A 27,712-nucleotide genomic window follows, 5' to 3' on the forward strand; every position below is an offset into this window, starting at 1 on the left:
GGATCGTAGGGGCGGTCGTAGTCCACTATTTTCGTAACCGGGTTGAAATCGAATCGAGGAGCCGAGGAAAGGTCGAAGAAAGTGTTTTGGTAAGTTTCAGACAGCGAGTATAGCACTTATCCTATTGGAGAGGATAGGACTTGCGCGTTGACCACCGTCGTTCTGTTTGGCTTGCCCGTCGACGGGGTGCACGTAGTTCCATCAGTCACGTGGAGAACTTCCGCGACCTCGGTACGGCCTTCCTGTTCTCCTTTTTCTCTCTTCCGTTCGCGATTTTTTTTTCGCCTAATGCTTCACGAAACCGAGTGACGGTGGTTGATTCCTCTCGCTAAGGGAAGAAGCTGCGACGAAAGTTTCGTCGAAAAAGTTCGCGGCCACTGGCTAAAGTAAGGGATGATTTCAATATTTCAGCCTCTTTCTCTCTCTTTCTTGCTCTTTCTCTCGCGTGCAAATTCAACGGATTATTTTAGTTGCGCATCGGTGTTCATTATTTTTAAATCCTGCCCTCTTACGTCACGTGTGCCATCCGCGAGCAAGATTTTGCAGCTCGAGTTACGATCCAGATTGATTTCATTAACGAAATTTCATTTCGAACTTTCGATGTTACGCTAATACGTGGATTTGTCACGAATGATTAAACGTTCCGATGCAGTGGCTTGTTTCTAAACATCATTCATTGGTAATAGTAATTCTTCAAGGGTTGACGATCACTCGTAATAGTAATTTGCCGATAGTGGTTTCGAACAGGAACGTGAAACTCTCAGTGTGATTTCTGTCGAACGATTAGACGAATGACGAAAGACATGGAAGCCTTTCTAGGAGCTTTTGTCTTAACACGCGTGCACGAACGAAGCAAAGCTTCCAATTTACAGTAGAAACACGATATTATGTTCGTTTCTTAAAAGTGTCATTGCGTAAATTTCCATCAAGAGTTAATGGAAAATTGATAAACCGTAACACTGTGGAAATTTGTATTTTCATGATAAAATGTTAGAATTAACTTTTGCTGCTTTAGTACGGAAAGGACTGGAAATCGACGCGAATTATAATAGTCCTCGTTATTTTAAGGGAAAAAAATTCTCGACGGTGCACTGAAAACCATATTATTTCAGCATACGAGAGAGATACGTACGTTTAAGGTTTCTCCTCTTAAAACACTTCCATTAGAGTGTTTATTTAACCGTGTTGGGAGGAAAGCGCTTTATACAGCGGAAACTATAACGTAAGTGTAATGAACGAGTACGTCAAAATCGGTGGAATCTGCCAAAATAACTAGAGTTAAATTCTCTCGTTGAATATTGACACGACGAGAGAGCAGTGGATATAAATATTTATACGAATAGGATTATATTTAATTATTATTCATTTCTACTAGCTACATCAGCGTACTATAAAAGCACCTAGTCTTTCGAACTTCGAACAGCGGAATAATCCAACTTTTTTATTCAGAAATTCATCGATTTAAATCGAGGCGAAGAAAATTGGCAATTCGATTAAATATTCATGCGTGCTATATATACACGTCTTACCATCAGATGAGTTACATAAACTTTTCAACGTGAGCGAGCATGTGTGATCAAAATTAACTTCGATCGAACAGAGGAAAATATACATTGTACAGTACACCCGAAATTATACCGTTCACTTTCGTCGAACAACGAGACGCGTTCATTCGACGAGCTTGAAATTACACTCCGTATAATTGTTGCAAATTGCAATTCGATTGAACGCTCTCAACGCTGTTCGAAGGGTGCCTGTTTTCAATCCCGTTGAATTAATCGTTCCGTACAACCAAAATGAACTGCAAAATTCCGTTTTAAGCTGCGTGCACGCACGGTACGTTGCTGGGAGACGCAATGTTCGGATATTGGGCGGATTCGATGGTAGAACGTTCGGATATCGGGCTGTAATTGATCTCGTTAGCTTTTTCGTCCGCTGGAGAAGAATCGCGAAGAAGGGTTGCCAAAGAAAATATTTTTCTCGCGATAAACCCGATATCAATCGAGGTTTGACGTGTCCAACGTCGAAAGCATTTCTGGCTTCCGATCGAAGTTCGCGTACGACACGAATTCACGTTAGAAGTAGAGAACGACGCGTAAGGAACCGTTCTATATCTGGTTTGTTCTTGTAAACCTGCTTATTTGCCTTGGCAGGGGATTTTACTTTCGGTTGATCGTGATCTCCCGAAACGCCTCGCTTAAGGGGGGATTTTTATGATGCTCAGACGAGAATCTTGCTGGAACGCGTGCCGCTTCGACGAAGGGGACATTAACGTGACGAAGTGATAAAGGAAAAAAGACCGTTGCCGGATAAAAAGTATGAAATATGAAAAGACCGAGCGCGAGGGAACGGAATCATTTTTGTGGGAATTGAACGCGAAGCTTTAGACCTCCGGTTTCATCCCTCTGTCTTCCGTTCGAATTTAAAACGCGGAGATTATTGTTCAGACGAAGAAATACTTAGCGGAACAGACGACACGCGAAAGTGGGCTTAGTACCATTTTATATCTCGCTCGCGGCGTTCACTTTTAATAGTGATTAACAGCTTCATGGACGCCGCGTTCAGCGTAATCCGTCCGCCATTATTGATTGCCATAAACCAGAATTGACTAGCTTTCGCTCTGGGACAAGCTAACAAGTATATATATTTTTTTAATGAGACGTCTAAATGAATTCGAAGTACCGTAGACGAGAAGCGGCAGCGACGTCAGATATTAGTAAAATCCGTTTACATTTTGTAACCACTTCCGTTTACTCGCAAACGAACGGGTACAATGGCTCAAGGATTAAACGGATTTTCAAGTATTTGATTACGTGATCAGCGTTTAATGGATCGCTTTTGTGCCTCGCGGAATTAGCGGATCGAATTACCTTTGGCTTCGATAAATTCCGACCTGCCCTCGGAATTTGTATCGCGCACGCATACGCTGTTTGCGTTTGACAAAAGGTGAGCCGGTTACGATACCGCTGTCCGCGGTTGTTGAAAGAACGAGAGCGTGGTTAACAAAGATAAAGTTAAACACGCGGGCGCTAACAACGGGTAAAGTTAATTCCAAATAATCCGCTGGGCGGTTTACACAGATAACGCGTAACGAAACTTAAATATCGAAATGTTCCCAAGTAAAATAACGGAATTATACGTTCGCTTATTTAAAAACTTTGTTTCCGTATAGGCAAATAACATAACGCCACGATAGAAGTTTAAATACAATCCAGAAGTAAGGTAATTCCATCTGCGCTCAGCGCAATGCAGGAAACAAAATTTACGAATAGAAAGCTGAAATTGTTCGTCTAAGCAGCGAATTTAAACAGATACAAATTATTTCGCAAGTTGAAAGGGAAAAAGTACGATCACCTCAGCTTGCAGACGTATCGCAATGATTTATGATCGCACGAACAGCCGCTACCAACTCTCCATTTCTACCGGATACGTCCGGTCCTCTGCATCTACTGTCCGTCTCTAACGTTCTGTCTCTACTGACAGCTGCTGATCCTCCACCTCTGCTGATTGCCTCGAAAGTAGAGCCTCGCATTCAGAGTTGCCATTCTACACTTCCGATCTATTTTTGCACGAGGGATCATCGATCCTTGGGGCAGGAAGTTCGTGCCACGATTTCCGGTGTATCTGTTTCCAATGGTCCAGGTTCTGTGGAACGTAAATGTATATCATTTACAGAACACTGCGTGGGAACGACGTATAGATAGATGGATGGTGTTCGCTACCTTTAAAATATATATACATATATACACGTATGGACTCCTCTTTTTATCGTTTTGAACTTGCAGTGCCGCTAAACAATAGTCTCCCTTTATCGTCAGAACGTAAATCAATATTCCATACCTGACTAACACACGTGACAGGCACGAAAGTGCAGTCGCGATTTATGGTGTACATGCTATTGTAAAGCAGATTTCCGATAAGCTTGAAAGAATTGATTGAACCGTTCGATCGCTACCGTACTTAAGCGTTGCGCTCTTTAAATTTGTCTCCGTGAAAAATGGTGCCGCGCAACAATCATTTTCTTCGCCGTTTCTCTCCGCTACTAATGAGACGTATCTCGATTAATTTCGTTTGGATATTTGATCGCGTCGAAGTAACAACGCGTCCAAATATGGTAACGAATATATCTGAAAAATGACCCGTAAACATGGAATATATTTTGCGCATCAAAAGAGTATGAAATATTAGGTTCTCTAAATCTACGGTATAAAAGGAGCTGATATTCGTGTAAAATATTTATACGTGAACGTATCGGTGTTATTTAACTTTTATAATTAAAAAGTGAGAAGATAAAACGGAATAAGGGGTGATAAAAAAAGTTCCAGCGAATGTAGAACCTTCAGGAGTTAATTATAGTTTCGAAATTATGTTCCTGCTGATATCCAGAACATAGAAACTACCGTAGGGTTCGTTTTTTTTTAAGTATTAAAAAAGTTAAAAATACGATTCATTTACCAGCAATTGGTTCACGTACCCATCGAACACTGTACTTGATAATCACACGCGACAATATTTTAACCAGCGAATAAAATACAAATGACAATTATGGAATATCAATTGAACTCGCGTAACAAATCAAATTTCATTTAATAATATGCAAGCTAATACCCGTCGAGTGCCGATAGAGTCCACTTTCTCGTATGAAAAGTGCCATACTAGATTTTGCGGGCATATATCGTCAATGAACATTATCAGGCACGTTATAGTTGTTCATCATTCTCTTGCCATCTTCTCTTGTTACGCTATCAATAATGGTTTCCCTAGTTAGTCTTTCAGTTCGGTACTTCCCAGAGTGGATCGCGTGTATCCGGTTAATCGAAATATTCGTTATAAAAATTTACTTTTAATCGATCGTCGAGGGTTATACTGTTAATGTCATCCGGGTTGTATCCAGTTTGGAATTTCACTCCCGCGTTCGATCTTTCCACGTTTCCGTTCATTCCGTACAATTTATCTTTATAGAAAATTTTGTTAAACAAATCGGAAAAAAAATTTCCATCGTGATCCTTCGGCGATACGCGAGGCGTGGGTGAATTTTGAAGAAAAAACATAAAGCGTGTACGATATAATAAAGGCGGAGAACGTAAAAAGAACGTTCGATCACGCTTGTCAGAGACACACGAAATTATGGCTTTAACTTATGACTTTGCTATCGAGCAGGCGATTTATGTGAGTTAACGCGTAAAAATATTTGCTGGCATAAAAATGCGCATTATCAATTTCTAATCTCTTTGGAAAATCGCAAGTATTTCACTTTCCTCGGGGAAAAAAATTCGAAGAAAATTAGTGCGCGGCTGACGAATCGCGAGTAATGAAATTTTTGGAATCAGAGTCACGGGCGAGCCTGAAATTTAGCGAAAATTTGTACAAGTCTGTGCGGTAGACGGGTACAGGTGATTTAATACACCACGGTGTGTACGTGCCTCCGAGGGGATTTCATAATACAAGCTTGTCACGCAACGCGTGTGCTTTTATGTTTGACGATGCACCATATACAACGCCGCGACATAAGGAAATGAAGAAAATATTGCGATTCGCGGCGTTTTATGGGTTGCCGGGTTTTTGATGAAGCATCAAAGCACATGACACGTCCGCGATGAACTGTAAGGTCGTAGCTGGGTTCCGTCGAGTACACGGCATACAATGGACGAGCCTTCTGTACAAGTCGTGAGATACGTTCCGCGTTGTACAAGCCATGCGTTGCGGATTGTACGCACTGCGAAAAAAATGAAGAAACCGTGTTTCGCCTCTAAATCCCGGCTACGATACCATTTCCTGTGCAACTTCCAGATGAAACATTGCGGTTTTCATTGGAATCGTTCTCCACGTTCTCGCATTTCATTTTAAAATGAAACACGGAATAGATATACTATGATATATATATATATAAAATAATAGATTTGGTCAATTAACCTACATGCACTCGATTAACTAATTGAACGTCAATTATCGACGTCACCGGTGTTTCGATCGAACGTGTTATTAATAATAGGTAATCGACTTCGATCAATGGGCTGGGTCAACAGCCTCCAATTCTAGGATTAACTGGAGTACCATTACGAGCGTGCGAGGACAAATAAGATAATGAAGCTGATTACTCGCCACTATTCGAGGGAGACATCGTCGTAAATGTTATTCGTACATGTGTACTCTCGTGAAAGTGGATAGTATCGAGGGATTCGAAAGATACTTACACCCTTCCGTGGCGTTCAATGTTACCCTTTCCATGCTTCGCGTATTTAGACATTAAATAACGAATTGGAACATTCAAAATATGCGGTACGCATTTGTGTACGGCGCAGTTTGGTAACACGGAAAGTTTTGTAAGCCGCTTCCAAAATAGTAATATTAGCGCGAGTCTTCTTATAGCCCACGTGGGAGAAAGGATTGATGGGTATGCTTTGGGCATGAATACATGCCCAAAATTACCCTCCCGTTTCGGAGGGAAGTCTCTTCGCGTTGTAATTTGCATATTTCGTGGGCATTAATTATCGATTATTCGTTAATTACTTTTCTGGCTTACCAAAACTGATAGAACCTCCGCACAGTTAATTTCAAGTACTATACTCTAACTAAAAGATAATTGGAGCGATTGTTAACAGCATGTGAGAGTTGAAATTTGAATGAGATATTCAGATCTTGAATACGAAACGATGACGTCCAATCGGAAACAGCTCATTGTCTCTTTTATGCGACTCGTTGCACAGCACTCGGTTCTTATGTCGACTGGCAGTGTCCTTTGGAATTTATCCGCGTTTCTTTTAGGTACAAACGTCCATTCGTCGAATGCAATTCGGTATTTGCAGTTTGATTGGGACCCATTTGTCGAGTTTGGACACTTTTCCAATTCCTGAATATACGAAGACACATGGCGCCGATACACGCGCTCACTCGTCGCGCGAACACAAAAGGGACTTCTAAATCTGTTGGTTAATGACAACGCTCGGGGGAAAATGAATGTGGCATGATACTTTATCGCAGGGCGTCGAACAACGAATCTAACGCGTAACTTCTCTGATTAAGTATCCAATTAATCCATAAGCCCTTGATCGATCAGGTACTAAAACTTGCATACGTGTATATTCCGCTTATCTGTTTCCATTGGATACTCCAGAAGGTTGTTAATCGTTCGCAAACTATGCAGACGGCTCCTCCTTCGCTCTTCGTTCGTTTGCACCCTTCGCAGTGCGATTCGTTCGACTTTTTCATTCGCGACGTAAAATTGTACAAAGGGAACGCGAATGGACGCGAATAGAGAATCCCCTCTCTGTTTGCAAACACTGATGAATCAATGATCCGAGCGGAAAATAGGCGAATCAAGAATAATCGATGGCCCCTATTATGCGACGCTATTGTCGAATGAAGTGATATAAATGGTCTGCTGGACTTGAAAAAGAGCCAGGATACCATTCATCTCGTTCAAAATAATTCTAAGGCTAGAGATTAGCCGGGCAAATGGTGAACATTATTTTCGCAGCTCTTAGAATGGTCACTTTGTCGCGCGACGAAGTAGAAATCGCTATCCGCGTGTAAAGATAGATTTGTTGCGATATCTTTTACGAAATACGAAAGTCTGGTTGGTTGCAGAGGGGAGGACAGAAGCGGGTGATGTTCGTTTTATTTTTCGACGCAGGGAGCACCAAAATGGCCGCCAAGCGAAAACCGCGTCCAATTAAGCAATTTGTCGGGACGACCATTACATCTCATAAATTGAATTCTTAAACCTGTTATGGAATACGGTGCTCGTTCCCTATTCTCTTGCAGTTAGTTGATTGCCAAGCATGGGACGCCTCTGCGTTTCCGTGCCAAACTTTTTGTTTGTTGTAAAAGTTAAAAGCACGGATCAGTTCCAGCATGCGGACACTAATGCAGATGCGGCGTCACATTCTTCTTGATGGAAAACAAAAAAAAAGGGCACGTCTAACGGATACGTTGCTACGCTTTCCGTGCGATCGATTTATGCAACCATATTCGCGCAAACATCTACTATTCGTCAAATATAACCATCTGCCGAGTTTCCACCGGAAACCTTCTTCCGTTTTTCATTCATTTAATAAGCTAACAAACTTATCGATCGACGTTAGCGATAATTGATCACGTTTCGATCTGAACTTGTCAGGCATCCGAGAGCATTTAAATTTAGAATGGAAGTTTTAAGTGGCCCCCGACTGCGGCTGATCTTAATCAATCAAATTAACTGACCTGAATATCGGCTTCGTATTTAATTTCAAGTTCGCGTACTACGTGCTCGTCAACCCTTTCAAACTATCCATTAAGTACGACTAATAAATAGACAGTCGATCGATTTATTATCCGTTACGGCTAATTCCCTCGAAGCTGTGTCACCTAGAAACTGCACGAAAGAAATGCGACGATACCGTTAGGTTCACTGCGCAATTGTTTGGCAACAATACAGAGCTTCCTGCAGGTCCTGCAGGAAGCTTTTTTAGTTTCGAATGCTCTGCCACTGTTCCCGTAGTTTCTATTCAGTTCTTTGTAAATTCCAAACTCGCGACTCTCCTTGCATCGAGGTAAGAATAACGAAGAAGCTCGCCTGGAAACGCTTCGAGTGTTAATCATTTGCACGAAAGAAACGCGTGTCACGTTCGCACGCGACGAAACGTATCGACGAAATTGCCTCGTTTGATCTGAACGAATTAAATTTGATCGTGACACTCTCGTTAAAGTATTTATCTTTCGAGCAGAGGAACGAAAATTATGTTACTGCGACTGACCGAACGACGCAGAAAAGGTTCCTCTCTCGTCCTGAAGTTAAGACGGTCACGCAAGTTCCCAACGATTCGTTCCGCGCACTTGAACTACAATTCCTGAAACTCGCTAAGCCTGATTTTATGAACGAAGTTTCTGCAGAGTGGCCCTTCTCGTGCCGTTGTAACGGAGGCCCCCGCGCCGTCAAAAGTGAGTCGCGAGAGAAATGTCTGTAAACAACAGCGAAATTTCATATTCGCCGGACGAACGACTTTCTATTTGGTAGACAATTTCTATCCGAGGCACGAGAAATCGATCTTTTTTCAACGAGCGTCTGCCTCGCGATGTCTCTTCCTCATTCCCTTTGCCATTCATGCGTTTCCCTCTGTTGTTCGCGCGTTACTGAATACATGTATTGTAATTTGGCGCTCGCGACAAAACGAAACACGAGTCTATCAAAGGGAAAGTCGAATCACAGGGAATATTTGAACTGATCATTGGAGGATGCTTGTTGCAACGAACGATGCCTTCCTCCATTTTGCGAGTTCACCAAGGACGAACGTTTGAGTGATCCAAAAATCGAGTAGCCAAATATTCGATCGGAGCCTGATAAATTAACTTGGATGAATTCTCGTTTCGAAAAGTGCAAAAGGGACACATCGATGGAATTTCTAGCCTATTCACGCGAGAACTTCGCGATCCAACGTTGCCTTCGTGGAAGCATTTTTATTCGCGCTCGTGCATGTGAAAGGTAGACGGCGCTCAATTGCCAATCGATGAGCCACCAATGCTTTAAAATAATAAATACTGCGTTCTATTGTTTACATGGCGTGATTCGATATGATTCCGCGCGATCGAACATAGTTTCGACCTTTTCTGGCTTAGGTACGCGAGGAATTGGTCTTGTTTCTCAAAGGGTCTCCGGTTGTTAATTCAAAACGCTAATGGGACGTCGAGGGATGGTAAGAAACACAATTCGTGTTATCAGGTTGCGCAAAAACTTGAACGAAGTTCGATTTAACGAAACTCTGATACGCCATCCAGAATGCTAGGTAGAGATTGCAAAATGGGTCGCGAAACTTTGGGGACACGTTCTGGCTATCCAGGGGATAAAAACAAAGATATGAAAACGTTCTCATCCGGAAGTTCTAATCACTTTTCACCGGTACGGAAATTCACGCGGCGCAAGTAGAGCGCAGCGACAAAATTAAAAGCGTCATTTACATACTGGTTAAAATAAATTTCAGAGATTTAAAATTGACCGCGTCGACAGAGTCTCATTTTACCATATGACTGAATTATATTTCGAATGTTTCGCGCGTTTATCCATTGATATTAACCAGATCGTTCGCGTATAACTTTCAGCAAAATCGCGAACGGGTGAAATTCCCAGTATAATTAGTTACTTGGAGTTGCCTCGCCGGGGGGTGTAAAATTTGAAGCGCAATTAGCTAGAGTGTAAGGTAGAAGGTGTGACGTTAAACAGTCTGAATGGCAGTTTACACCAAGATTGTAAGCAGCTACGTTAAAGTCCTCCTCGTGTTTGCACCTCGCCTGAAATATATGTACGACTTGCCTGCAGCACAGTGCTGCACTTTATCGACAAGATTTCAACGAGACCTATCGTACGTTTATTAGAAGGCAATATCAAAAATAAACAAAGATTGAATTTCTCTAAATATTCTACGTGTATTCCATTGTACAACTAATTATCCTCACGGAAAATGCCTGAAATTTGTTGATACAACCAACGTCTCGAGCAAGAATGCCTCCAGGCTCTTCTTATATGTATTTAGTAGTACGTACACACTTCTGAAACCCTTTACGTTTCAACGGTTAGCAGAGCACAAGGTACGAAAATTCCTGCGATTCCGTTACGTGGTTCCACGATCCAGATCGTCAGGTCGGTGCGTTACGCGAAGGGGATGATATCCAGCGTCTAGCCTGCCGATTATGCGTCGTATATTACACGGGAGAAGAAGGCATTTCTGGAGAAGAAGTGGCGATAAGCAGGGAAGGCATGTGACACGTTCCGACTCTCGCGTGGGTTCGGCAAAGAAAAAGTAATGGACAGACGTTTCGCCTGGGGGCCATCTGGCGAACTCGTCAAAGTAGGGTTGCTTTTTGCGGACACCCCCGACGACACAATATCATAACGCAATAAATTAAGGAATTTCTCCGCGTTTTTTGTATCGCTCCTTTATAGAAATGATAAATAAATAAATTTCATTTCGTTTAATTTGATTAATCGTGATTTCGCGTAGCTTATCGGCAACACTAGCTTGTGGATGTGTCTCCGATTGGAACACTTTGTCCGCCGGCGGCAAAGAAATACAAAGCTTGCTACGACACGAAATTACAAGTCCGTGCATTGTGCCTGAACAAAGGCTCCTTGATAAGCTAAACGAAATTACGTTCTCTCTGTTTGTGCCCAAAGGTCTTGCGTCAAAGTATATTTACCACCGCGTGTGTATAATGATTTAATTCAAGTTCATTCGTTGCACGCCCTCATTTGGATCCCAGATGTTTTGGCGGTTACGGTCAGATTTGGAGTTTTCGAGAGGAAAAATGGCCGGAGAAATCCTTGGTACTGCCGTGCACTTAATGGAAAGAGCCCATAAACCAGTGCATCCCTCATGTCCGAGTGCAGCCGTATAGGATTTCGTCACGCGTCGTATTGTTTCATGGGCTTCTGCCATTAGTGTACGCATACGTTTCCGAGGTGATTTCTCTCGAAATGGCAATTCTCTCATCTTAGAATTTTATCTTATTTCGGTCTTCGAAGCCAAACGTTAACATTTTTTCAGGGGTGGCAAAACGCTCCTTGTATTGTTCAGTTTTTTCAGTACAGAAAATGTTACTTAAGAACACGGTAGATCTACGGATTTGAAATTTGCAATCTGAAAATGGAACTGTCTCTAGAAACTTGTTGATGTAAGCATTTTACTTTAATAAATGTTACCTACTGTTGTCGCTTGCAGTAGCGAAGAGTAATTTTCGAAAGTAAACTTCCGTAACATTGTTAGTTGACATCGTTTATATGCCTCCAGTTGATAGTTTCTGTCATCTTGGGGGATTATACAGAGTATAAACTTCTAAAGTGGCATGTTACTGGGTGCAGGTAGCAATAGATAACAACTTGGAAAACTTCATTTACGCAATTTGTGTAATATCATTTTCTGTCTGCGTCGTTGTTCCTGCTAATTATTTATTCTCATTATTTTTTATTTAAAAAACGATAGACCATCTTCTACGAGAGTGGAATGATCATTCTTCGTTTAATTGCAATATTAAGGCAATCGCAATGGATATCTTATATCGCATAAAATAGAAATATTGAATACGGAATATTTATGAATAAGAAAGATGATATGGGACGGTTTGAAGTAAGGTTACTCGATTTTTGTAAGCTCCTGTACGCCAAAATTCGTTTACAGAAGTCTCCCTGCTATCGATTCTATTCTGTGCGGCGATAGCTACTTCTCGATGCTGACAGTAGAAGAGATCTATCGATAAAGCAGGCTCGTTGTCATTTTGTAGCTACTTTCTGCATCGAGTACCAACCCTTTCAGGGGCGAGGAAAGTACGCAATCAGTTCGAAAGTTATACTCAAATTTTGAAAAAGTTAATGATTGTTCGAAAACTTTTCAAATCATCCTTGCAACATCGTACTGTAGATTAATTTTTTTCTCTGGAATATTCTACGTGGGAATAAAAATTACATATCAACCGGAGATTAAATCGAAGCGTTTATTTATTAATATACTCATCTAGATTCAGATAATATCAATTTGTTAAATCGAAAGGGACACGCAGCTCAAATTAATCCACGAATACCATTTTTTTTTTTAATGGCTAGAAACTGTCCTGCAGAAATAGATAGCGAGATAAAATGTTAAACGAGGTACAGAATTCGTTACGCATGAAACGTCAAAATTCCACGCGACTGATTTTATGTGCATTTCAAAAATATTTTGTCTCTACGGTAAATACGGAAATATCGAAAAAATCTATGCATTCTTCTATCCATTTGATAAACGAATCCCATATTTTCATGTACAGAAAATGGAAAAATGTAGGATACGTCTGCTACATTGAGAAACAGATCAACTTAATAAATTATCGTCCCTTTCTTTGTAATTGTGTACACGAAGAAATATGACACCGGCGATTTTGACATTTTTTCAGTTCAATATAGTTTCCTCGCTCGCCGCATGATATATCTCGAGAAGTTTTTCTATGTTGACACGGATTGCTTCGTCAAAACGTTTTCTGTTCGACGGAATCGCTTCGGGCAACAGCTTCCTGTCTGGCGCCTTTCCTCGAAGCGAGAGAATAACGTTTTTCCCTTCTCACGAGGACGAACTGTTCGAGCGAACTTTTTAAAACGCGATCCATTACCGTAAAAAAGGATAAGTTTTACAACCCCCAGTCATGCGAATACGTTATCCGAGTTTCATTTACAAAAATATGAACAGATAGAGGTACATTCACTGCGGCGATGTTTTGCGCTTCCGCGTTTGGAGTTCTGCAGAATCGGAAATAAGTGAAGCCTATATAGCACGCCTATAAATCTTGAAAGTAAAGCTGCGTACCTTTCTAAGATGGTGCCATAAATTTCCCTTGTCATAAAAGAAATCGATTTTATTAACCCATAATAAACGCTGTCTAAATCCTATATCCAGAATCTAGATATCGGTTGGTTTCAGACGCCATTTTGGTATCTCTACGGTCAATCAGCTGACGCGTTTCGAGCTAGAGTCCCTAGATTTGCTTGTAAGATCGAGTTCCATAATAATTTAGGAAAATTAACGAATCAAATTCATCCCTGTCGTTTCAATTAATAAGATCGAACTAACGAACTTGAACTAACACTACTGAAGTATCGTACAACGCTCGCAAAGTGAAACGAGATATGTCAGCGATGCGATTTGCGTGTAACCAAGTGGCCGTCTGTAAAGCATCGGTGTGAAACCGCTTTAAGTTGCACGGCTACTTGCCTTTACTGTGAATCAACCCATTGAAGCAATTTATTTTGAAATCTGGAGCGGACTTTTAGTAGCGTCGGATCTAGGAGACAGAGAAATACGGAGATTGAACGAACGCTTAGACGGACAGAACTGAAAGTAATGGGATCGTGTCTCATGCATTTCCCGCCTCTTTGTTTCCTCGATGCTTGAAGAAGAACCGCGAACGCGTTAAAATAATTCGCACCCTGCTGCAATCTGCTCTAATTTTATCAGACGATTGCCCGTTACGTTCACCTGCGAGAAACAAGCTCCGAAGTTTCGAACGAAGTCTACATTAGTAGCAGCAACTGTGTAACAAACCAGCTCAAGTTTTCGATTACCCGCGTTTGTTTAGCTGTCGAGATTTCGTTTCCGTCGGAATTATGAAGTCGAGTTGAGTTTAAGTAGAGAACTGCTTGCATTATTCTCAGAACGTATACACACGTGGGTACGCGGCTATGATTTATGTTTGCAACCTGCCTACTACGTTCCTACAGATACTAACGTGTAATCGATGTAGCAAGTGCAGTAAACGTCTAACTTTGAGTCGACAATTTTTGCTAAACACCGTAAACTGTTTACACGCACCAGCTTGATTAATAAATATTAACTTTACGATCCAACAACGCCGGATGAGCGTTCGAATATTCGTTTTTCTCGTCAAGACTTTCTCTGCTATGAGATATATTCTTTCGGAGTATCGTGAAAGTAAGTACTGAGGAGGGTGTTCGTGGGGACCATCCGAAATAAATCTACTCTCATCTGTGAGAGTGACGGTCCCCACTTCGACCTTGTCACCGAAAGTAAGAACTTCTTTTCCAGACACGGCCCTCTGCACGTTAGGGTGTCATTAATAACTCGTTATATTAATTTATTGGTGGCAGCACTTACAACTTTCACAATTCGTCAAATCAAAGTCACAATGTCTGACTTTATCTGGTTTGTAGAATTAATTGATGATCCTTCATTTTTCTTTTTTGCTAATATACTCTCAAATAATTTTCAAACGCAATTTATTTATTACTGTGTATACAGAGAGTTCTGCCAATAATTAAATTATACGGTATGCGAATTAGCATCTGAATTTTTTATTTGTTTGCGTCAAAGGGTAGTTCCAGACCTACGCGATATTGATGGTTCCAGCAAGTTTACTGAACTACGGAAGCTTACTCCTGAATACTTGCGAATTAAGCAAGGTTCCCTGTACATAGTATCAGTAAACCACCGTCTCTCGAGGGAATTTCATGAAATTTGGAATTTTCATGAAGCATCCACAATAATAACAATAATGTACAGTGCGCTTCCGATGTTTAAAAGGACTATCACTTACGTACGAACGGATAAACACGTTTAAAATGCATAAGAAATCCTTGTCTCTGTACGATTTCTATTTTTCTTTTTCTCATCATCTATCTTCTACGACTATTTCTCTCGCTAACTTTCGGCAGGCCTTCTTGGAGATCGATATTGGACCTGAAATACCTCTACCATTAACGCGCCATCTGCTTCTTAAGAAGCATTTAAAGTTCAAGTGGATTCAAAATAACACTCCAAGCAAAGAGTTTAATTAACTTTCAAATCCGATTTCAGTCCGGACGATTGCTAACGATCGAAGTAATAATTCGCTGACTATCTGTAAAATTGCGAAACGTTCGACTGAACAACGAAGCGAGAGAGAAATGTCTCGTCGATCGTTTTACCGTTGCATTTTCTTACGCGAGCAATCGTGAGAAAAATCCAACACGTAACGCGTCTTGCGACGTATCCGCAACTCTGAAAGCTCAATCTTCTTTTATTGCGCTATAAAATCGGACCTTGTAAAGTCTAACAGTCCATGAGGAGGGATGCCACTTTCGAATACGCTGTTTCATTTTAGCCCTAATGCTGGCAAATTTGTTTGGCGGAATGATTAAGCGTATAACGAAATACGACACGATAATTATACGTATAAATGTATACGCGAGCGTGGAACTATAGTTCCGGAGTTTCGTCTCGCATTTGATGCCTTAAAGCATCCCGTTGAAACAATCTCGTCGAGATTACACTGCCTTCGCCATTTTCATTCTTGTGTTGACCTGATAACGTTAACTGAGATAACAGGCGCTGAGTAAGATTGCACAAAGCTAAGAAGGTATTCGCATGGAAATTTATGCTGGAAAAATCCGCTTAGGAAATGTTCTGTGACACGTTCATGTCTAATATTTTGTAACATAAAAAAAAATTACTACGGGGCTATCTCTGTAAATCTCCGGCGAATGGATATCAAAGTTTACGAGCGTATTAAAATAAAATCGTTCGAATAATTCCATACGTTTTGGTTTTTCTAGCTGCTCGTGTAATTTCTACGTATGTATATACGTATATCCTAAACGTAATAATACTAAGATTGGTATCCATGAAATTTCATTTGTGCGGAGTATGAATTTGCTGAGAGTAGCGGCTCCAGCAATTCAACCTCCCGCTGTAACGGCGTTCTTTTGTCAGCGATACTGTCCCTCGACAATTGACTGTAATCTAGTCGTTATATTCCCTGTACTATATTTTTATACACCCGTGCTTTTAACATCCAAATTGGAAATGCACTTATTCGAACGTTTCACGCACGAAGATGCACGCGTTTTTGAACAGTGAGCAGGGCTCCTTAAACTGATTGAATCTAATTAATCGAAGAAAGTTCGTAGTACGTATACATCTTCACTTTAATAATTGGTTTCAATTTCGAAGTCGCTAGCGAAGTAACAAGAGAGTGTCAAGGTCTCGGATAAATGGATTGGTTTTCTATAACGAATCTGTTACTAGAACGATTCTTGAAAAGAGCATCGGTGCACTAAAAGGTGCCATCTGGAAAGAAACGAACTTTCTATGGAGTAAGTTTAATTAGATTCAAATCTTGGTAGTCTGAGATTCGAAAATTAGGTACGTATGTTGGTTCGATTATCAACAACGCGTTCGAGGTATCCACCAGCGAGGTATTCGAGAACCTGGATGGAAATAAAAATGCATATGGACAACACGTCGACGCAAAACTAACCTAATTCCCATGAGAATTGCTATTCCTACATTCTCAGGAAATGTAGAGATAAAAAACAGACGCGCCATTTGGTGCATACACTAGAGTCGATGTTTACATAAGGGGAAAAATCTTCCAGCATCCCCCTAGCGTTTCAAGCGAATACACAGGGTGGTACATCGCGACAGCATCCACAGTTTCTTAACTGTTCGATATAACTCGACGGAAATAAGTTCGTCTCGGATTCGCTCAGGATTAATTAACCTCCGCGATATTTGCCAATAACGTTTTATAATATCTAGCAGTGAAACTTGTACTTGTCCTGTTTGAGTTTAAACAAAGTTCTGCTAGTCCTTCGGTGTTCAAAAATTTAATTCTCTAGATTGTCCTATACCCTGACAGGGAAAAAAGACTTAGTCGCAGGAAGACTTTCTCATTTCAGAGAAGAATAAAGGAGGACGTTAGGAAGATAAAGGCGGCTGACGATGTCTTGATGTAATTATCTTCGCTTCATCTCCTTTCCGCGCAAATTTCCCGCTCTTTATCCACTGTCTATCAAGCTTTTAGTAGCAACCGGGCCCTCGTTCTGGAAATACGAGACCGTGGGATTCCCTAGACGTTTTCTTTTTCATGGTTAAGTGGACTGTCCCAACTCTGATGCGCAATACAATCCCCACAGCAGCGAAAAGTTATAGGGAAAGTGCCTTCAAGAGGTGTACGACGTAACGTTCACCCCCCTTTCTTTTTTGCAACGTCCCACCCTGTATATCAATCGTAAACAACTGTAGTTGCGCTGAATAATTTATGAAAAGTATGACGCTTTAAAAATGCGGAATTTTTGGCGGTGACAAGCGTCATCTTTTCCAACGCTCTACGCTTTAGTACGCTGCGCGTGTTGCGCGTCTATTTGTGTCTGACAGTGACAAGTTTGCGTACATATTTACTTTATGAAATTGTACTCTGTTCTTTTTATACGTTATACCAACCCCTGGTACAACACGGTTCTAAAACAGTTTGTTATTTTACTTTTTCATCTTTAATTTCTTCCTTTCCTTACAATCTAACAGCATCCTTTTACGTGTTAATACGGAAGCGAGCATCTTTTTTCAGAGCTCCTTTTTCTCTCGGTTTCAGAACAGCGGAACAGTTCCTTGTTTGTCAGAGTGGAGGGAAGAAATCGATCTAGAAGGCATCATGTCGCGATATCACCGAGCAAACAGGAGGGTGTCAATCGCAGCGGTAAGTGCATTAACAGCTGTTAACATAGAGGGTAATTTAAAGTTGAGAAATTGAGAAAAATTCCCCTCCCGATACTATCGCTGCGCGGAACCCATTTACATCGTCGACAATTACGCGTGTTTCTCTTTTTGTTTGCCCAGGGCACGTGACGAAAATCGAGCTAGAGCTGGAGGAAGCTCCGGACGACATGATCCTCGTTGGATCGATGCCATCCGAATTGGACGCCGTCGGCGAAATCAATTCGACCTATCCAGATGGTGAGTTGAAAATCTCGTGGAGCCGACGAGAGACTGGCGACCCTCTCGTTGCTTCCTAATCTGAAAAATTACGAGCGCGCCCCGCACGGATCTGATCCACCCCCCTGCGCGACGTTCCAAGTCCATCCGGTATCGGGATGATCGAAGGAGACAACCGAAACCTTTGTGCTTCATCGGGCCTTGATCGACTTTTTCGTGCCTCGCCGAGCGGGCGCCATTTAATTAAGCGGACGTGTTTCAATTTGCATTTCCACGCGCAATTTGACGCGCATTGTGCAGAAAGTCGCGCGGCCGTTTTAATTACTTACTAATTGAAACGTCGTTCCAGCGATATATAATCGCCCCTGTTAAAAGTTGATCGAAGTAAGTGCCGTTAAATTCGCTCGTCGGTGAAAACAAAATCGTGCAATTGAACGTGGACGAGTGAAATTCAGTTTATCAGTCGTTTCGTCGCGGCCAACGTTTGCGTGGCTCAGAATTTTTCCGACAGTTTGTTCCGAACGTCTCGCGAAGAGGAGTTCCTGAACACAGCTCGGATACTCTCCTCAATTACTTAAAGTAATTATCGCACCAGACACAAAGGATCGAGGTTGGATCTCGGTTCAGCAATTTCTTTCCTTAACTCCTTCCTCTCGATTATACGAAGTTTACGATATAGACTGATTTTACTCTACTCTAATTAAATACTTTAATGCAAACTTCTTTTTTCCCTCGGATTTAAGGAATTCCCAGCACGCGTTTCGTTATGCGTTTGACCTCTTTAACAGCACAATTACATTAATAAGCAGTTTGTTTCCATTTAACGGAGCTCGTCGCTTATTCCGGGTTCGCCTCTGGGTTAACAACGGTCCCGTAACGAAACTGTAATATTTGTAAACTCATTACGGTTCGATCGCTTTGATAGTCAGGATGCTAATGAATAAAGTGGGGGATAGGGGGGCAGTAAAGTTAATGAATGGAGCGAAGCAGCAGCCATTTCCGGTTATCAAATTAGGCTACCCCCGGTGGAATAGGAGATTGGCTTGCATACTAACTACAGGGGCGAGTTTTTGCATTGCGTACAGCGTCTGACCCATACGATCTGCTTCTCCTTTCCGGACGCTCTGCCACTTATGCGTATTTATACGTGGAGCTGTTAAGGACACTTTAACATTGAAACATATCCTTTGGATATTTTCTAATGTCACAATTGCATCATTAATTATTAATAGTCGTACGTTCTATATTTAATGAAATATCTTTGATTAAGATCAATAGTTATACGCATCGGGACACGAGGAATTATGGTTCACGTGTTGCGTTAATAATACATGACTATGTTAACGGGTGGTTAAATAATACGTGAGGCGCTTTCTAGAACCTACATTTATGTTTAAAGTGGCATGGGTCGCAATGAAAGCGTGGTATTATTTTACGTTCGTATTTCGCATTTAAGCGAGCCTTCAAGAGCACTAGTACTCGTTTAACCCAAATTTCTTAGATTAATATACGCGTGAAACGCTTCTATATGCACTACGATCGTGTTTTATTGACATTAAGGCAAACTCGAGTTATTGCACTTTAGTATTTTCATCCTCTGAAGTGTTATTTGTCATATGTCTCTTGGTAATTTCACTATTTGATTTTCAGCTTAATTTGACGAAATGGTACCAAAGCTGGTAATCTTGAAATGGTAACAGGCAATGTTCTAACAGGCATTCCGGGACCAGGTCCAGTTATCGTCAGAGCCGAAGAGGCTTTGATAGTCATCTTGGTCCTCCTCCTTTGGGCCGCTGCAATCGCGTTATTCTTCAACCGATGGGGGAAGATCAGAATGTTGGAGCCATATCAACCGAAATTCCAGCAACAACACAGACAAAGTTGCACCACTATCGAACAGAATCCGGTTCAGGTAATAAACGTTGATAATCTCACTCTTTAACTCGAAATCATCCCTCTGAACAGATACAACACTGATACGCGTCGCTTAACGATTAAGCTCGACCCTGTCTGTAATCTGTTGCATCGTGCAGTTGACTTTTACGAAATTCATTCTCTTAGAGAGCCTTTTTTAGAAATTTTTGGCTCTCTGTCCTCGATAGAACAAGTTTAGAAAATTGGGTGAGAATGTTAAGAGAAATCAGAGGGTGTACGAGGGATGAAAATTGTCTCATTCGATTCGATGTCAGAGAGGAGAGGATTCTCCTGGTTCAATCGGTAACCTGCCGAGGAATTATATACGGGGTCAGATCTTCGTGACCTTGCGATCTCCAATCAGAGACTCGGGGTAGGTTAGAAACCTTTTCCAATGCAACCTCGGACAGGGGAACCGTAGAATTGGCGGTTCCGGAAATCCGGATAGTACGGTTTTCATCGACGCCACACATCGGAGGGGTGGAGACCTACGATCGCGCAATCGGATTTTCTTTCTTCGACACATGTCTTTCATCTGGTGTAGCTGTTTTCCGTGATTCAATCGCATCGGCACATCCTTCCTTCGTGCTTCGCAAATGACTCTCGACTCGACGTGACTTACTTTAAATGACATTTAAATAACGCGCAATTGCGCCACTTTTACGAGACTTCGCGCGAAAGTAAAATACGACGAAGACGCTGGAGTATTTTTCAATTTTCCGCGATTCATCGTTGCTTAAAGTAGCGGCAGGCTCTATTTGAACGTTATCAACGGCAATAGTGATTAATGTCGGTTCGAGGTAACAATTGATCATCTGGTTATCTGGACGTTATTGATTTATGAGCGGATTTGACTTATGGCGCTACATTAGAATCTAGACACCCGTATATATCCAAACATGAGACCACGTACTATTGTATAACAGTAATATTATTTACACGGTCATATATATCAGAAATAGTAAAAATTGAAACACCATTAAACTAATTACAGGGATATATGAATATTTAGATACAAACAGGTATCTTTGTTTCGAATTTTGATAAGGGGAGACACGCTACCGCGATAAACATATCTTACTGGAATTGTCATGAATTAAACATAGAGTGTCGTTTGTATAGCAGCTACAATTTAACGATGTACTTTATCGAAAACCGTTCCACTGGAAAAATCAGCACTCATGCATATTCACAATTCATAATTCATAAGTATGGAAACAAATATTAAATTGGTAATAATTGCGAACGAGTGATAATTTTTATGTAACGAGATACCAACGTTACCTTCCATTTCAATAATACCATTTTCATAAGTATGGAAAAACATATTAAATTGGTAATAATTGCGAACGAGTGATAACTTCTATGTAACGAGACACTAACGTAGCCTTCTACTTCAATAACACCACTTTCGTACTTTCTTATCGCGCAACAAATGCATTTGTCGATATGAAAAAATAACAAGTTTTCACTTTCAACGTTATGAACTATTCTGTGTGAATCGAAACACGTATTTTCCACGTTGAAGCCTTGATTCGCGCGAATTTGAAACACAACGAACGCTTGATGTCCGACATTCTCCACAAACGAGCTGAACAATAGGTGCAATAAATTTTGTTGCCTTGTCCTTCCACCAATCGTAAACCCAATGGAAAGATATTCCGATAGGTTCGCTTCGTCGCTCGAAATACCCGTCGTTTCTTCGTGATTTAAAGAAAAAAAAACGATAACAATATAATCATCCAATGGTCGCATCTCCAATGGTCGACACCCAGAAATTTTAACATAAAAACATCGTTAAACTGTAACTGCTACACACAGGATATCCTACACCAACAAGGGTGTACATCAACCTGAATGAGGAGGAACAATTCTCACCCTGCTAGCACGTTTCTACTTATTTCTAATCTACGCATTACAATGCTCTTGGTTACGATGCACAGTGAGCAGATAATTTAGCATCGATAGCACGTAGTGATATGATGAATGGAAATATAAGCTTCTGATGATCCACGACCTCGACGTGCTGCAGGATATAGCACAACCGCGCACGATAGGAATGTTCATTCTGCATTACTCCAGGATCAATGTTACAAAGGGACTTACTTCATCCAACGCGTGAAATTGTTCGTGATGAATTTTTAACGCACAATGAAGCTGATTAACTCGCATTCGAGCGAGTAACATCTCCAAATTTTATGCTCCCGTGTTTTGTTTCATTTTGATCAAACGGATTCGAACGGAACGAAGGTTACTCGTAAAAATCGCAGTCTCACGAAACGGAATTGAAATATACTTTATCGAGACAAAAGAAATCCTCGGGGAATTATGCATTGTAACTCATCGAAATCTAGCGTAGACGGAAGGTTCGTTCAATACCGCTCACGCCCTATTCGTGTTCCCTGGAGCTTGCATGGTACATTACACGTATGGGTAAATGCCATCCAATGAGTTATGTAGCGTACATCCTCGTTTCAGTTGAATTGCACGTCCAAACGATGCCGTGGTTGATGCTAGACGTTTATCACCAGTTTTTGCTTCATCTTTCGTCGCAGTTACTCGACGTTACAGAAAAATTCATTTGATAAACGAAGAAATCGAACTTCGAGTTCAATGCGAATAGAAAAGCAATAGAATTCTCCACAATAAATGATACAACCGCTTTACAAACAATCGTAACTTCAAATTCGCCGGATTCACAGTTGGGCGGACCCGTTTAATCGTTTCAAAATTCTCGCGGTTCAGTCGCGACCGATACTGATTCGCAAATCACTGGTTCGTTTGTTCGCAGAACCGGCGCACGTACTCGAAATGCAATATACTCTGCGGGGACTATCCAGCGGGGCACGAATTAAACTACCCTCCGGGTCAGATGCGTCCGAGGCAAAACAGCGTGTTCATTGGCTCCAGCGCGTCGTTGCTTCCGGGTGGCCAAGGTACGCCGCGACGTACCAAAAGCGCGTTCGATCTACAATTTCTGGTGCTGTCGGAGAACAGCACCTTGGACACCTCTGGCGTCGACCAGGAGGCGCAGAGGGGCTTGAAGCCAGTCAGCGAGTCCACGAGGCTGTTGCAACGCGAACAGAGGACCAGTATCTGCCAACTGGACAGGGTGGAGCCAGCCAAGCCTCCGTTTCGCGATCGAGGGATGAGCGTTTCTCAGTACGACGCGTCCCCAAGATCGTGGCAGAGAGATCGCGGGATGAGCATCTGCCAGTTCGACAGAACGGACGTTCTGGCGCGGCCATTGCAGCGAGACCGCGGCGGAAGCATCTGCCAATTCGACAGGATGGACGTGTTGGCCAGGCCACTGCAGAGAGATCGCATAGGCAGCGCGTACCACTTCGACAGGACGGAAGTCCTGGCTAGGCCTAACTTAACCACTGCTAAGTCCTTCTCGAGGGAGAGACGGGTTAGCATGTGCAATTTCTTGGAGAAGCACGAGGAGACGAAGGGTGCTCGAGTCGAACGGCGTTCGAGCGTGAGCAATATGGAGAAGATCGAAAGGGAGAGCGGTTTGATCGAGGAGACTGAGCACGACACGCAAGAGATATTCGCTAAATGCACGCCTAAGGTGCAACAGAACGCCTCATATCAAGACCAACCGTGTTGCAGCAAGACTTCCGACGTCGTACTTGGGTATAAAGCTACTTGCGTTTAACGCGACCAAAAGGGAACAACGGTAATTGCCACTGATCGCCGGGAAGATAATTATCAAGGGATGCGTTCTTTTAAATAATGTAAGAGAAATAATAATTGAATACTTTTAAATTTTTACCAGCTTTATATGTTCTGTCCTTTAAAGGTCGGTATGAAATGTCGTTGCGAAGATGGTGCGTTTAGGTTTTAAATCTGTACAACTGGATCTGGAACGAGTCAGTTGCCACTGTGTCAATTATAAAGACTACCATATTTAGAGATAAACTATACACGTTGCTTGAACGAGCAAAGAGTACCGTGAACGCGTCTGATATCTAACTCGCCTTGTAAGGTGTCTCTTCTAAGAAATGGCGTTCCTTCTAATCGACACAGGTGCTTACAAGCTATGCTATGCTATTCAGTGCACAGAGATCAATGTACTTACGGCTACGGACGATTTCTTTATGCGCGATGACGTTAGAAATCTCAAGTGTACGTGGGAGAATGGCACATGTCGACTGATCGGCAAGCATCGTTGTACAAAGCCAGGTGGGGAATACGACCAGAGAAAGAGGAGTGTTGTGGAGGATAGGTCGAGCGTTCGGTTTGTAGAAAGGGTAATCCCATGCACCATCTTTCAATGGCACGAGAATAGCATGGAACGGACGTTTGCTTGGTGAAAAAGGTCCTTCGATGCTGCACGTACCGTTTACTTTTGTTGTAAACGCATGAATTGCGAGAGAAAATAAAAGAAGGTCGTCAACTCCCGCGAGACCTCGAATGTCTCGTGGATAAATAATGTGGCGCGAAGAGGTGCGAAGATATTAAGAAGCACTTTAAATATTTTTAACTTGAAATATTTGACGGGATAAAATGTGAGCAAAACATACTTTTCGAAGAAATTACAGTTTCACTTTAGGAATTTTTTAAACATTGATTTGTAGCTTCCGTACGCTCTCTTACGGAAGCATCGGGAATAAATGGCGGTTAAATAAAACTGTTGACAAGGAGAAAGCACAAATAAACTCTTCCTTATATTTCTTACGAGATTAAATGTTTAGAAACGATAATATCGAATGAATTAACCCACTTGCAAGATCAAATTCTTATTTTATTACTATTTAATGTAGGTGGGTAATGAGATATATTGTTAAGCTAGTTTATATGTGACACAGAAATGTAGATAAGGATTCAAAATATTAGTTTCCTATAGACGTATTCTAAATTGAATCAGACGGTCAAGCTTCGCTCTGTATCTCGAATGAAAGAGAAACAGACGCGGGGATTTTGAGGGTTGGTTTCACTCGCTCAAAAACACTTTCCGTGTGAAACGAGAATTGTTCCTTGATTACTTCATCGTGCTCTGCAGATGACTAAAGTCTGATTAACGCCGGAAATCAAAGTCGAAACGTTTTTTGTGAATGATCTGAAAAAATGTCACGAGGTTGTCACAAGGGGTGCGAAAAGAAAGAGAATTGAAATTAAGGTAACATTTCACACTTAATTACACTCGAGTAGATATACAGTTAGCAAATGCAAATGCGCTAACCAAGTGGGACTAATAAAAACTCGAAAGAACCAAACTTTGTACAAACATCGTTTCAATGCGTCCGATTCAACGAAGAATGGTCCTATAATTGGAAACGTATTTTATCGATATGGCGTTTAACTCTTTCGGACCGCGATACGTCGCACGTAAATGAAATTATTTTAGGGTGCTCGCTTGAAATCAAACTTGAAACAATTTCAAATTGAACTACCTCTTATATATCACGTGGCACGAGAAAATTTGCCATTTTACCGTTGGAACACGAACGTTCGTTAACGAAACTACCGAAAGGGTTGAAGAAAAAGTAAGCGTAGTAACGTCGTAAGAAAATTGTGCAGGTTACTTATAAAGAAAGATGCGAACTATTTTTTCAGGAATTGCAATATATAAATGACCATAGATGAAACATATATTTAGCGACATATACGTATATAAACAACTACCACAGAGAGACGTTCTGTCAAAAACGACTATAAGAAATATTCACGTTGAAAGAATCTCAGAGAGGGAACGAGAGTTCGAGCTATTCCACTGTTTCTCGTATGAGTTATTTGCAATTTGATTGCAACGCGTCTATCTATCACGGTCGTCTCGCGCAGGAATACATTAAATGTCGCACATGGAAACCATTGTAATATGCATGTCAACTGAGCGTTTTATGCTCCATAAGAAGAGACATCAGCATCGTCAAGCACCAATTGGAAACCGTAATAGTGCACTTAAACGCAACATACTAATAACGAGAGATGCGGATAATGTAGTTATAACTCGTGCACACTATCAGCGTTATACAGCTGTTTATTCATCCCATCTACATTGTGACTTCATGTTAATGGATGTTGCTGCGAATAATTGTGTCTGTTCTTTATAAATTAGAAATTTATACACCTCCGTGTACGTACGATTAACGATATTCCCAGCGGGCCCAGCATTTCTTTCGTGTTCATCTTTCTCTGGCGAACACCAGAAGCGTACTGCTAACAGTGCGATGAAGATTTGAATAGAAAATATGAAAGTTTAAATTTCCATTACTAGAAAACCGTATCTGAAGGAAAAGAGTTAGAAACGGGGTGGGTTGGAGTTATTTTCAGGAAACTTTTGATAACCGCACAAGGTAATACGATTCTTATATTAAAAATATGGGAAGCGTTTTAAAAAGATTTTTGAAAAGAGTTATTTGTGTCTATGTAACATCCGCTTGCGAATATATCCAGCAGGTTAATTTAAATATTTGAATCGAAGCATAAATTTCTGGATATTATATACTAAAAACTATGAAACAAATGGGTTATACCTCGTGTTAACTTGTAGTACCCAGAAGAGCAATGCCCCAGCATGTATAGTTGACCAGTTTATTCTTAGGACAATCGGCATTTGAGTGCAACGGTCTCGCAAGGAACTATTGACCTACAATCGCAGACAAAGGAATATTGTATTACAATTTCGCATTCAAATCCAAATTTCGCATTATGCTTACGTTTCGCAACATTAATTTCCTTTTCAGATTCATTACTAACACACGTTCCACTAGAATTTTAAACTTTATCAAGACCCTACATTTTAACACTCCAAAGTGGAGTATAACACTGTCACAAGATTGCTAACGAATGGCTTAATCTATACTCATTATTCTATACTCATTTTGTATCTTCACATGTGTAATGTATTCGTCGTAATTTGAAATAAATCCTGTTGACATAATTATTTTTCTATTTTTTTATTCGCTACGTTCCATTACGCAATCGTATCGACGAAAATTGCTAGGCGAGCATTATCAGAAGAATTTTTGCGCTTACCTCTTGCACATTCCCACACAATCGACCGTCATACTTGCGTTTGCAAATGTTACACGTGGCACTGGAATCACTGAGACCTACAAAAGAATAGTAGACAATTGTTAGCAATATTTTACACAATGAATATTCAGAAAATGATTGGAATTTTCAGTTGTTCGATTTGCTGGCTCCTCGATACCTTGCACCGATCGGTACTACTAGGGTTAACGACCGGGGTGTTCAATGCGAACGTGTTTCGTGTACCATAATAGGCAAAGGTTGCTATTATTAGAAGACGCTCTTCAATGTGAGCAGATAGCTACGCAGCAACGATTATTTCCTCCTAGTAATTGATTTTGCAGCTACCATTGACAATCTGAAAATCCATTTACCGCCACAGTAGAGTTAGACGAAGAAACCGACGTTTATCAATTTCCGATGGTCTCTTAACTTGAGCCGATTGACATTTCAGGAAAACACGTATGCTAAAGAAAAACACTGATTTTTGTGACTTACTAAGATGATTGTTTTCCAGACTATGTTAGAATTTTATTTTCCATAGATTTTTAGAATTTCAATGTTCAGTTTGCATTCTGTTGTTGACTTTTGAAGAAAATTAATTTTCATGTTGC

The 27,712-nt window shown here is 41.1% G+C and overlaps 1 protein-coding gene across 1 annotated transcript; it reads left to right on the forward strand.

Annotated features, from left to right (window-relative positions):
* Positions 1 to 22: 22 nt before the first annotated feature.
* LOC143432573 (uncharacterized) lies at positions 23 to 24,058 on the forward strand. The gene is made up of 5 exons (XM_076909274.1): positions 23 to 89; positions 17,863 to 17,967; positions 18,108 to 18,224; positions 19,919 to 20,115; positions 22,909 to 24,058. The coding sequence occupies exons 3-5, from the start codon at positions 18,155 to 18,157 to the stop codon at positions 23,776 to 23,778; spliced, it is 1,137 nt and encodes a 378-aa protein (XP_076765389.1). The 5' UTR covers positions 23 to 89; positions 17,863 to 17,967; positions 18,108 to 18,154; the 3' UTR covers positions 23,779 to 24,058.
* Positions 24,059 to 27,712: the final 3,654 nt, after the last annotated feature.

This window comes from Xylocopa sonorina, chromosome 1, assembly GCF_050948175.1.
Source record: "Xylocopa sonorina isolate GNS202 chromosome 1, iyXylSono1_principal, whole genome shotgun sequence".
Classification (NCBI taxonomy): domain Eukaryota; kingdom Metazoa; phylum Arthropoda; class Insecta; order Hymenoptera; family Apidae; genus Xylocopa; species Xylocopa sonorina.

What these genes read in the sequence shown, in the direction of transcription:
- LOC143432573 (XM_076909274.1), top strand. Translation starts at nt 18,155, where the DNA reads ATGATCCTCGTTGGATCGATGCCATCCGAATTGGACGCCGTCGGCGAA. An exon ending in CAATTCGACCTATCCAGATG is followed by an intron (nt 18,225 to 19,918) that starts GTGAGTTGAAAA and finishes ATGTTCTAACAG; the next exon opens with GCATTCCGGGACCAGGTCCA. An exon ending in TCGAACAGAATCCGGTTCAG is followed by an intron (nt 20,116 to 22,908) that starts GTAATAAACGTT and finishes GTTTGTTCGCAG; the next exon opens with AACCGGCGCACGTACTCGAA.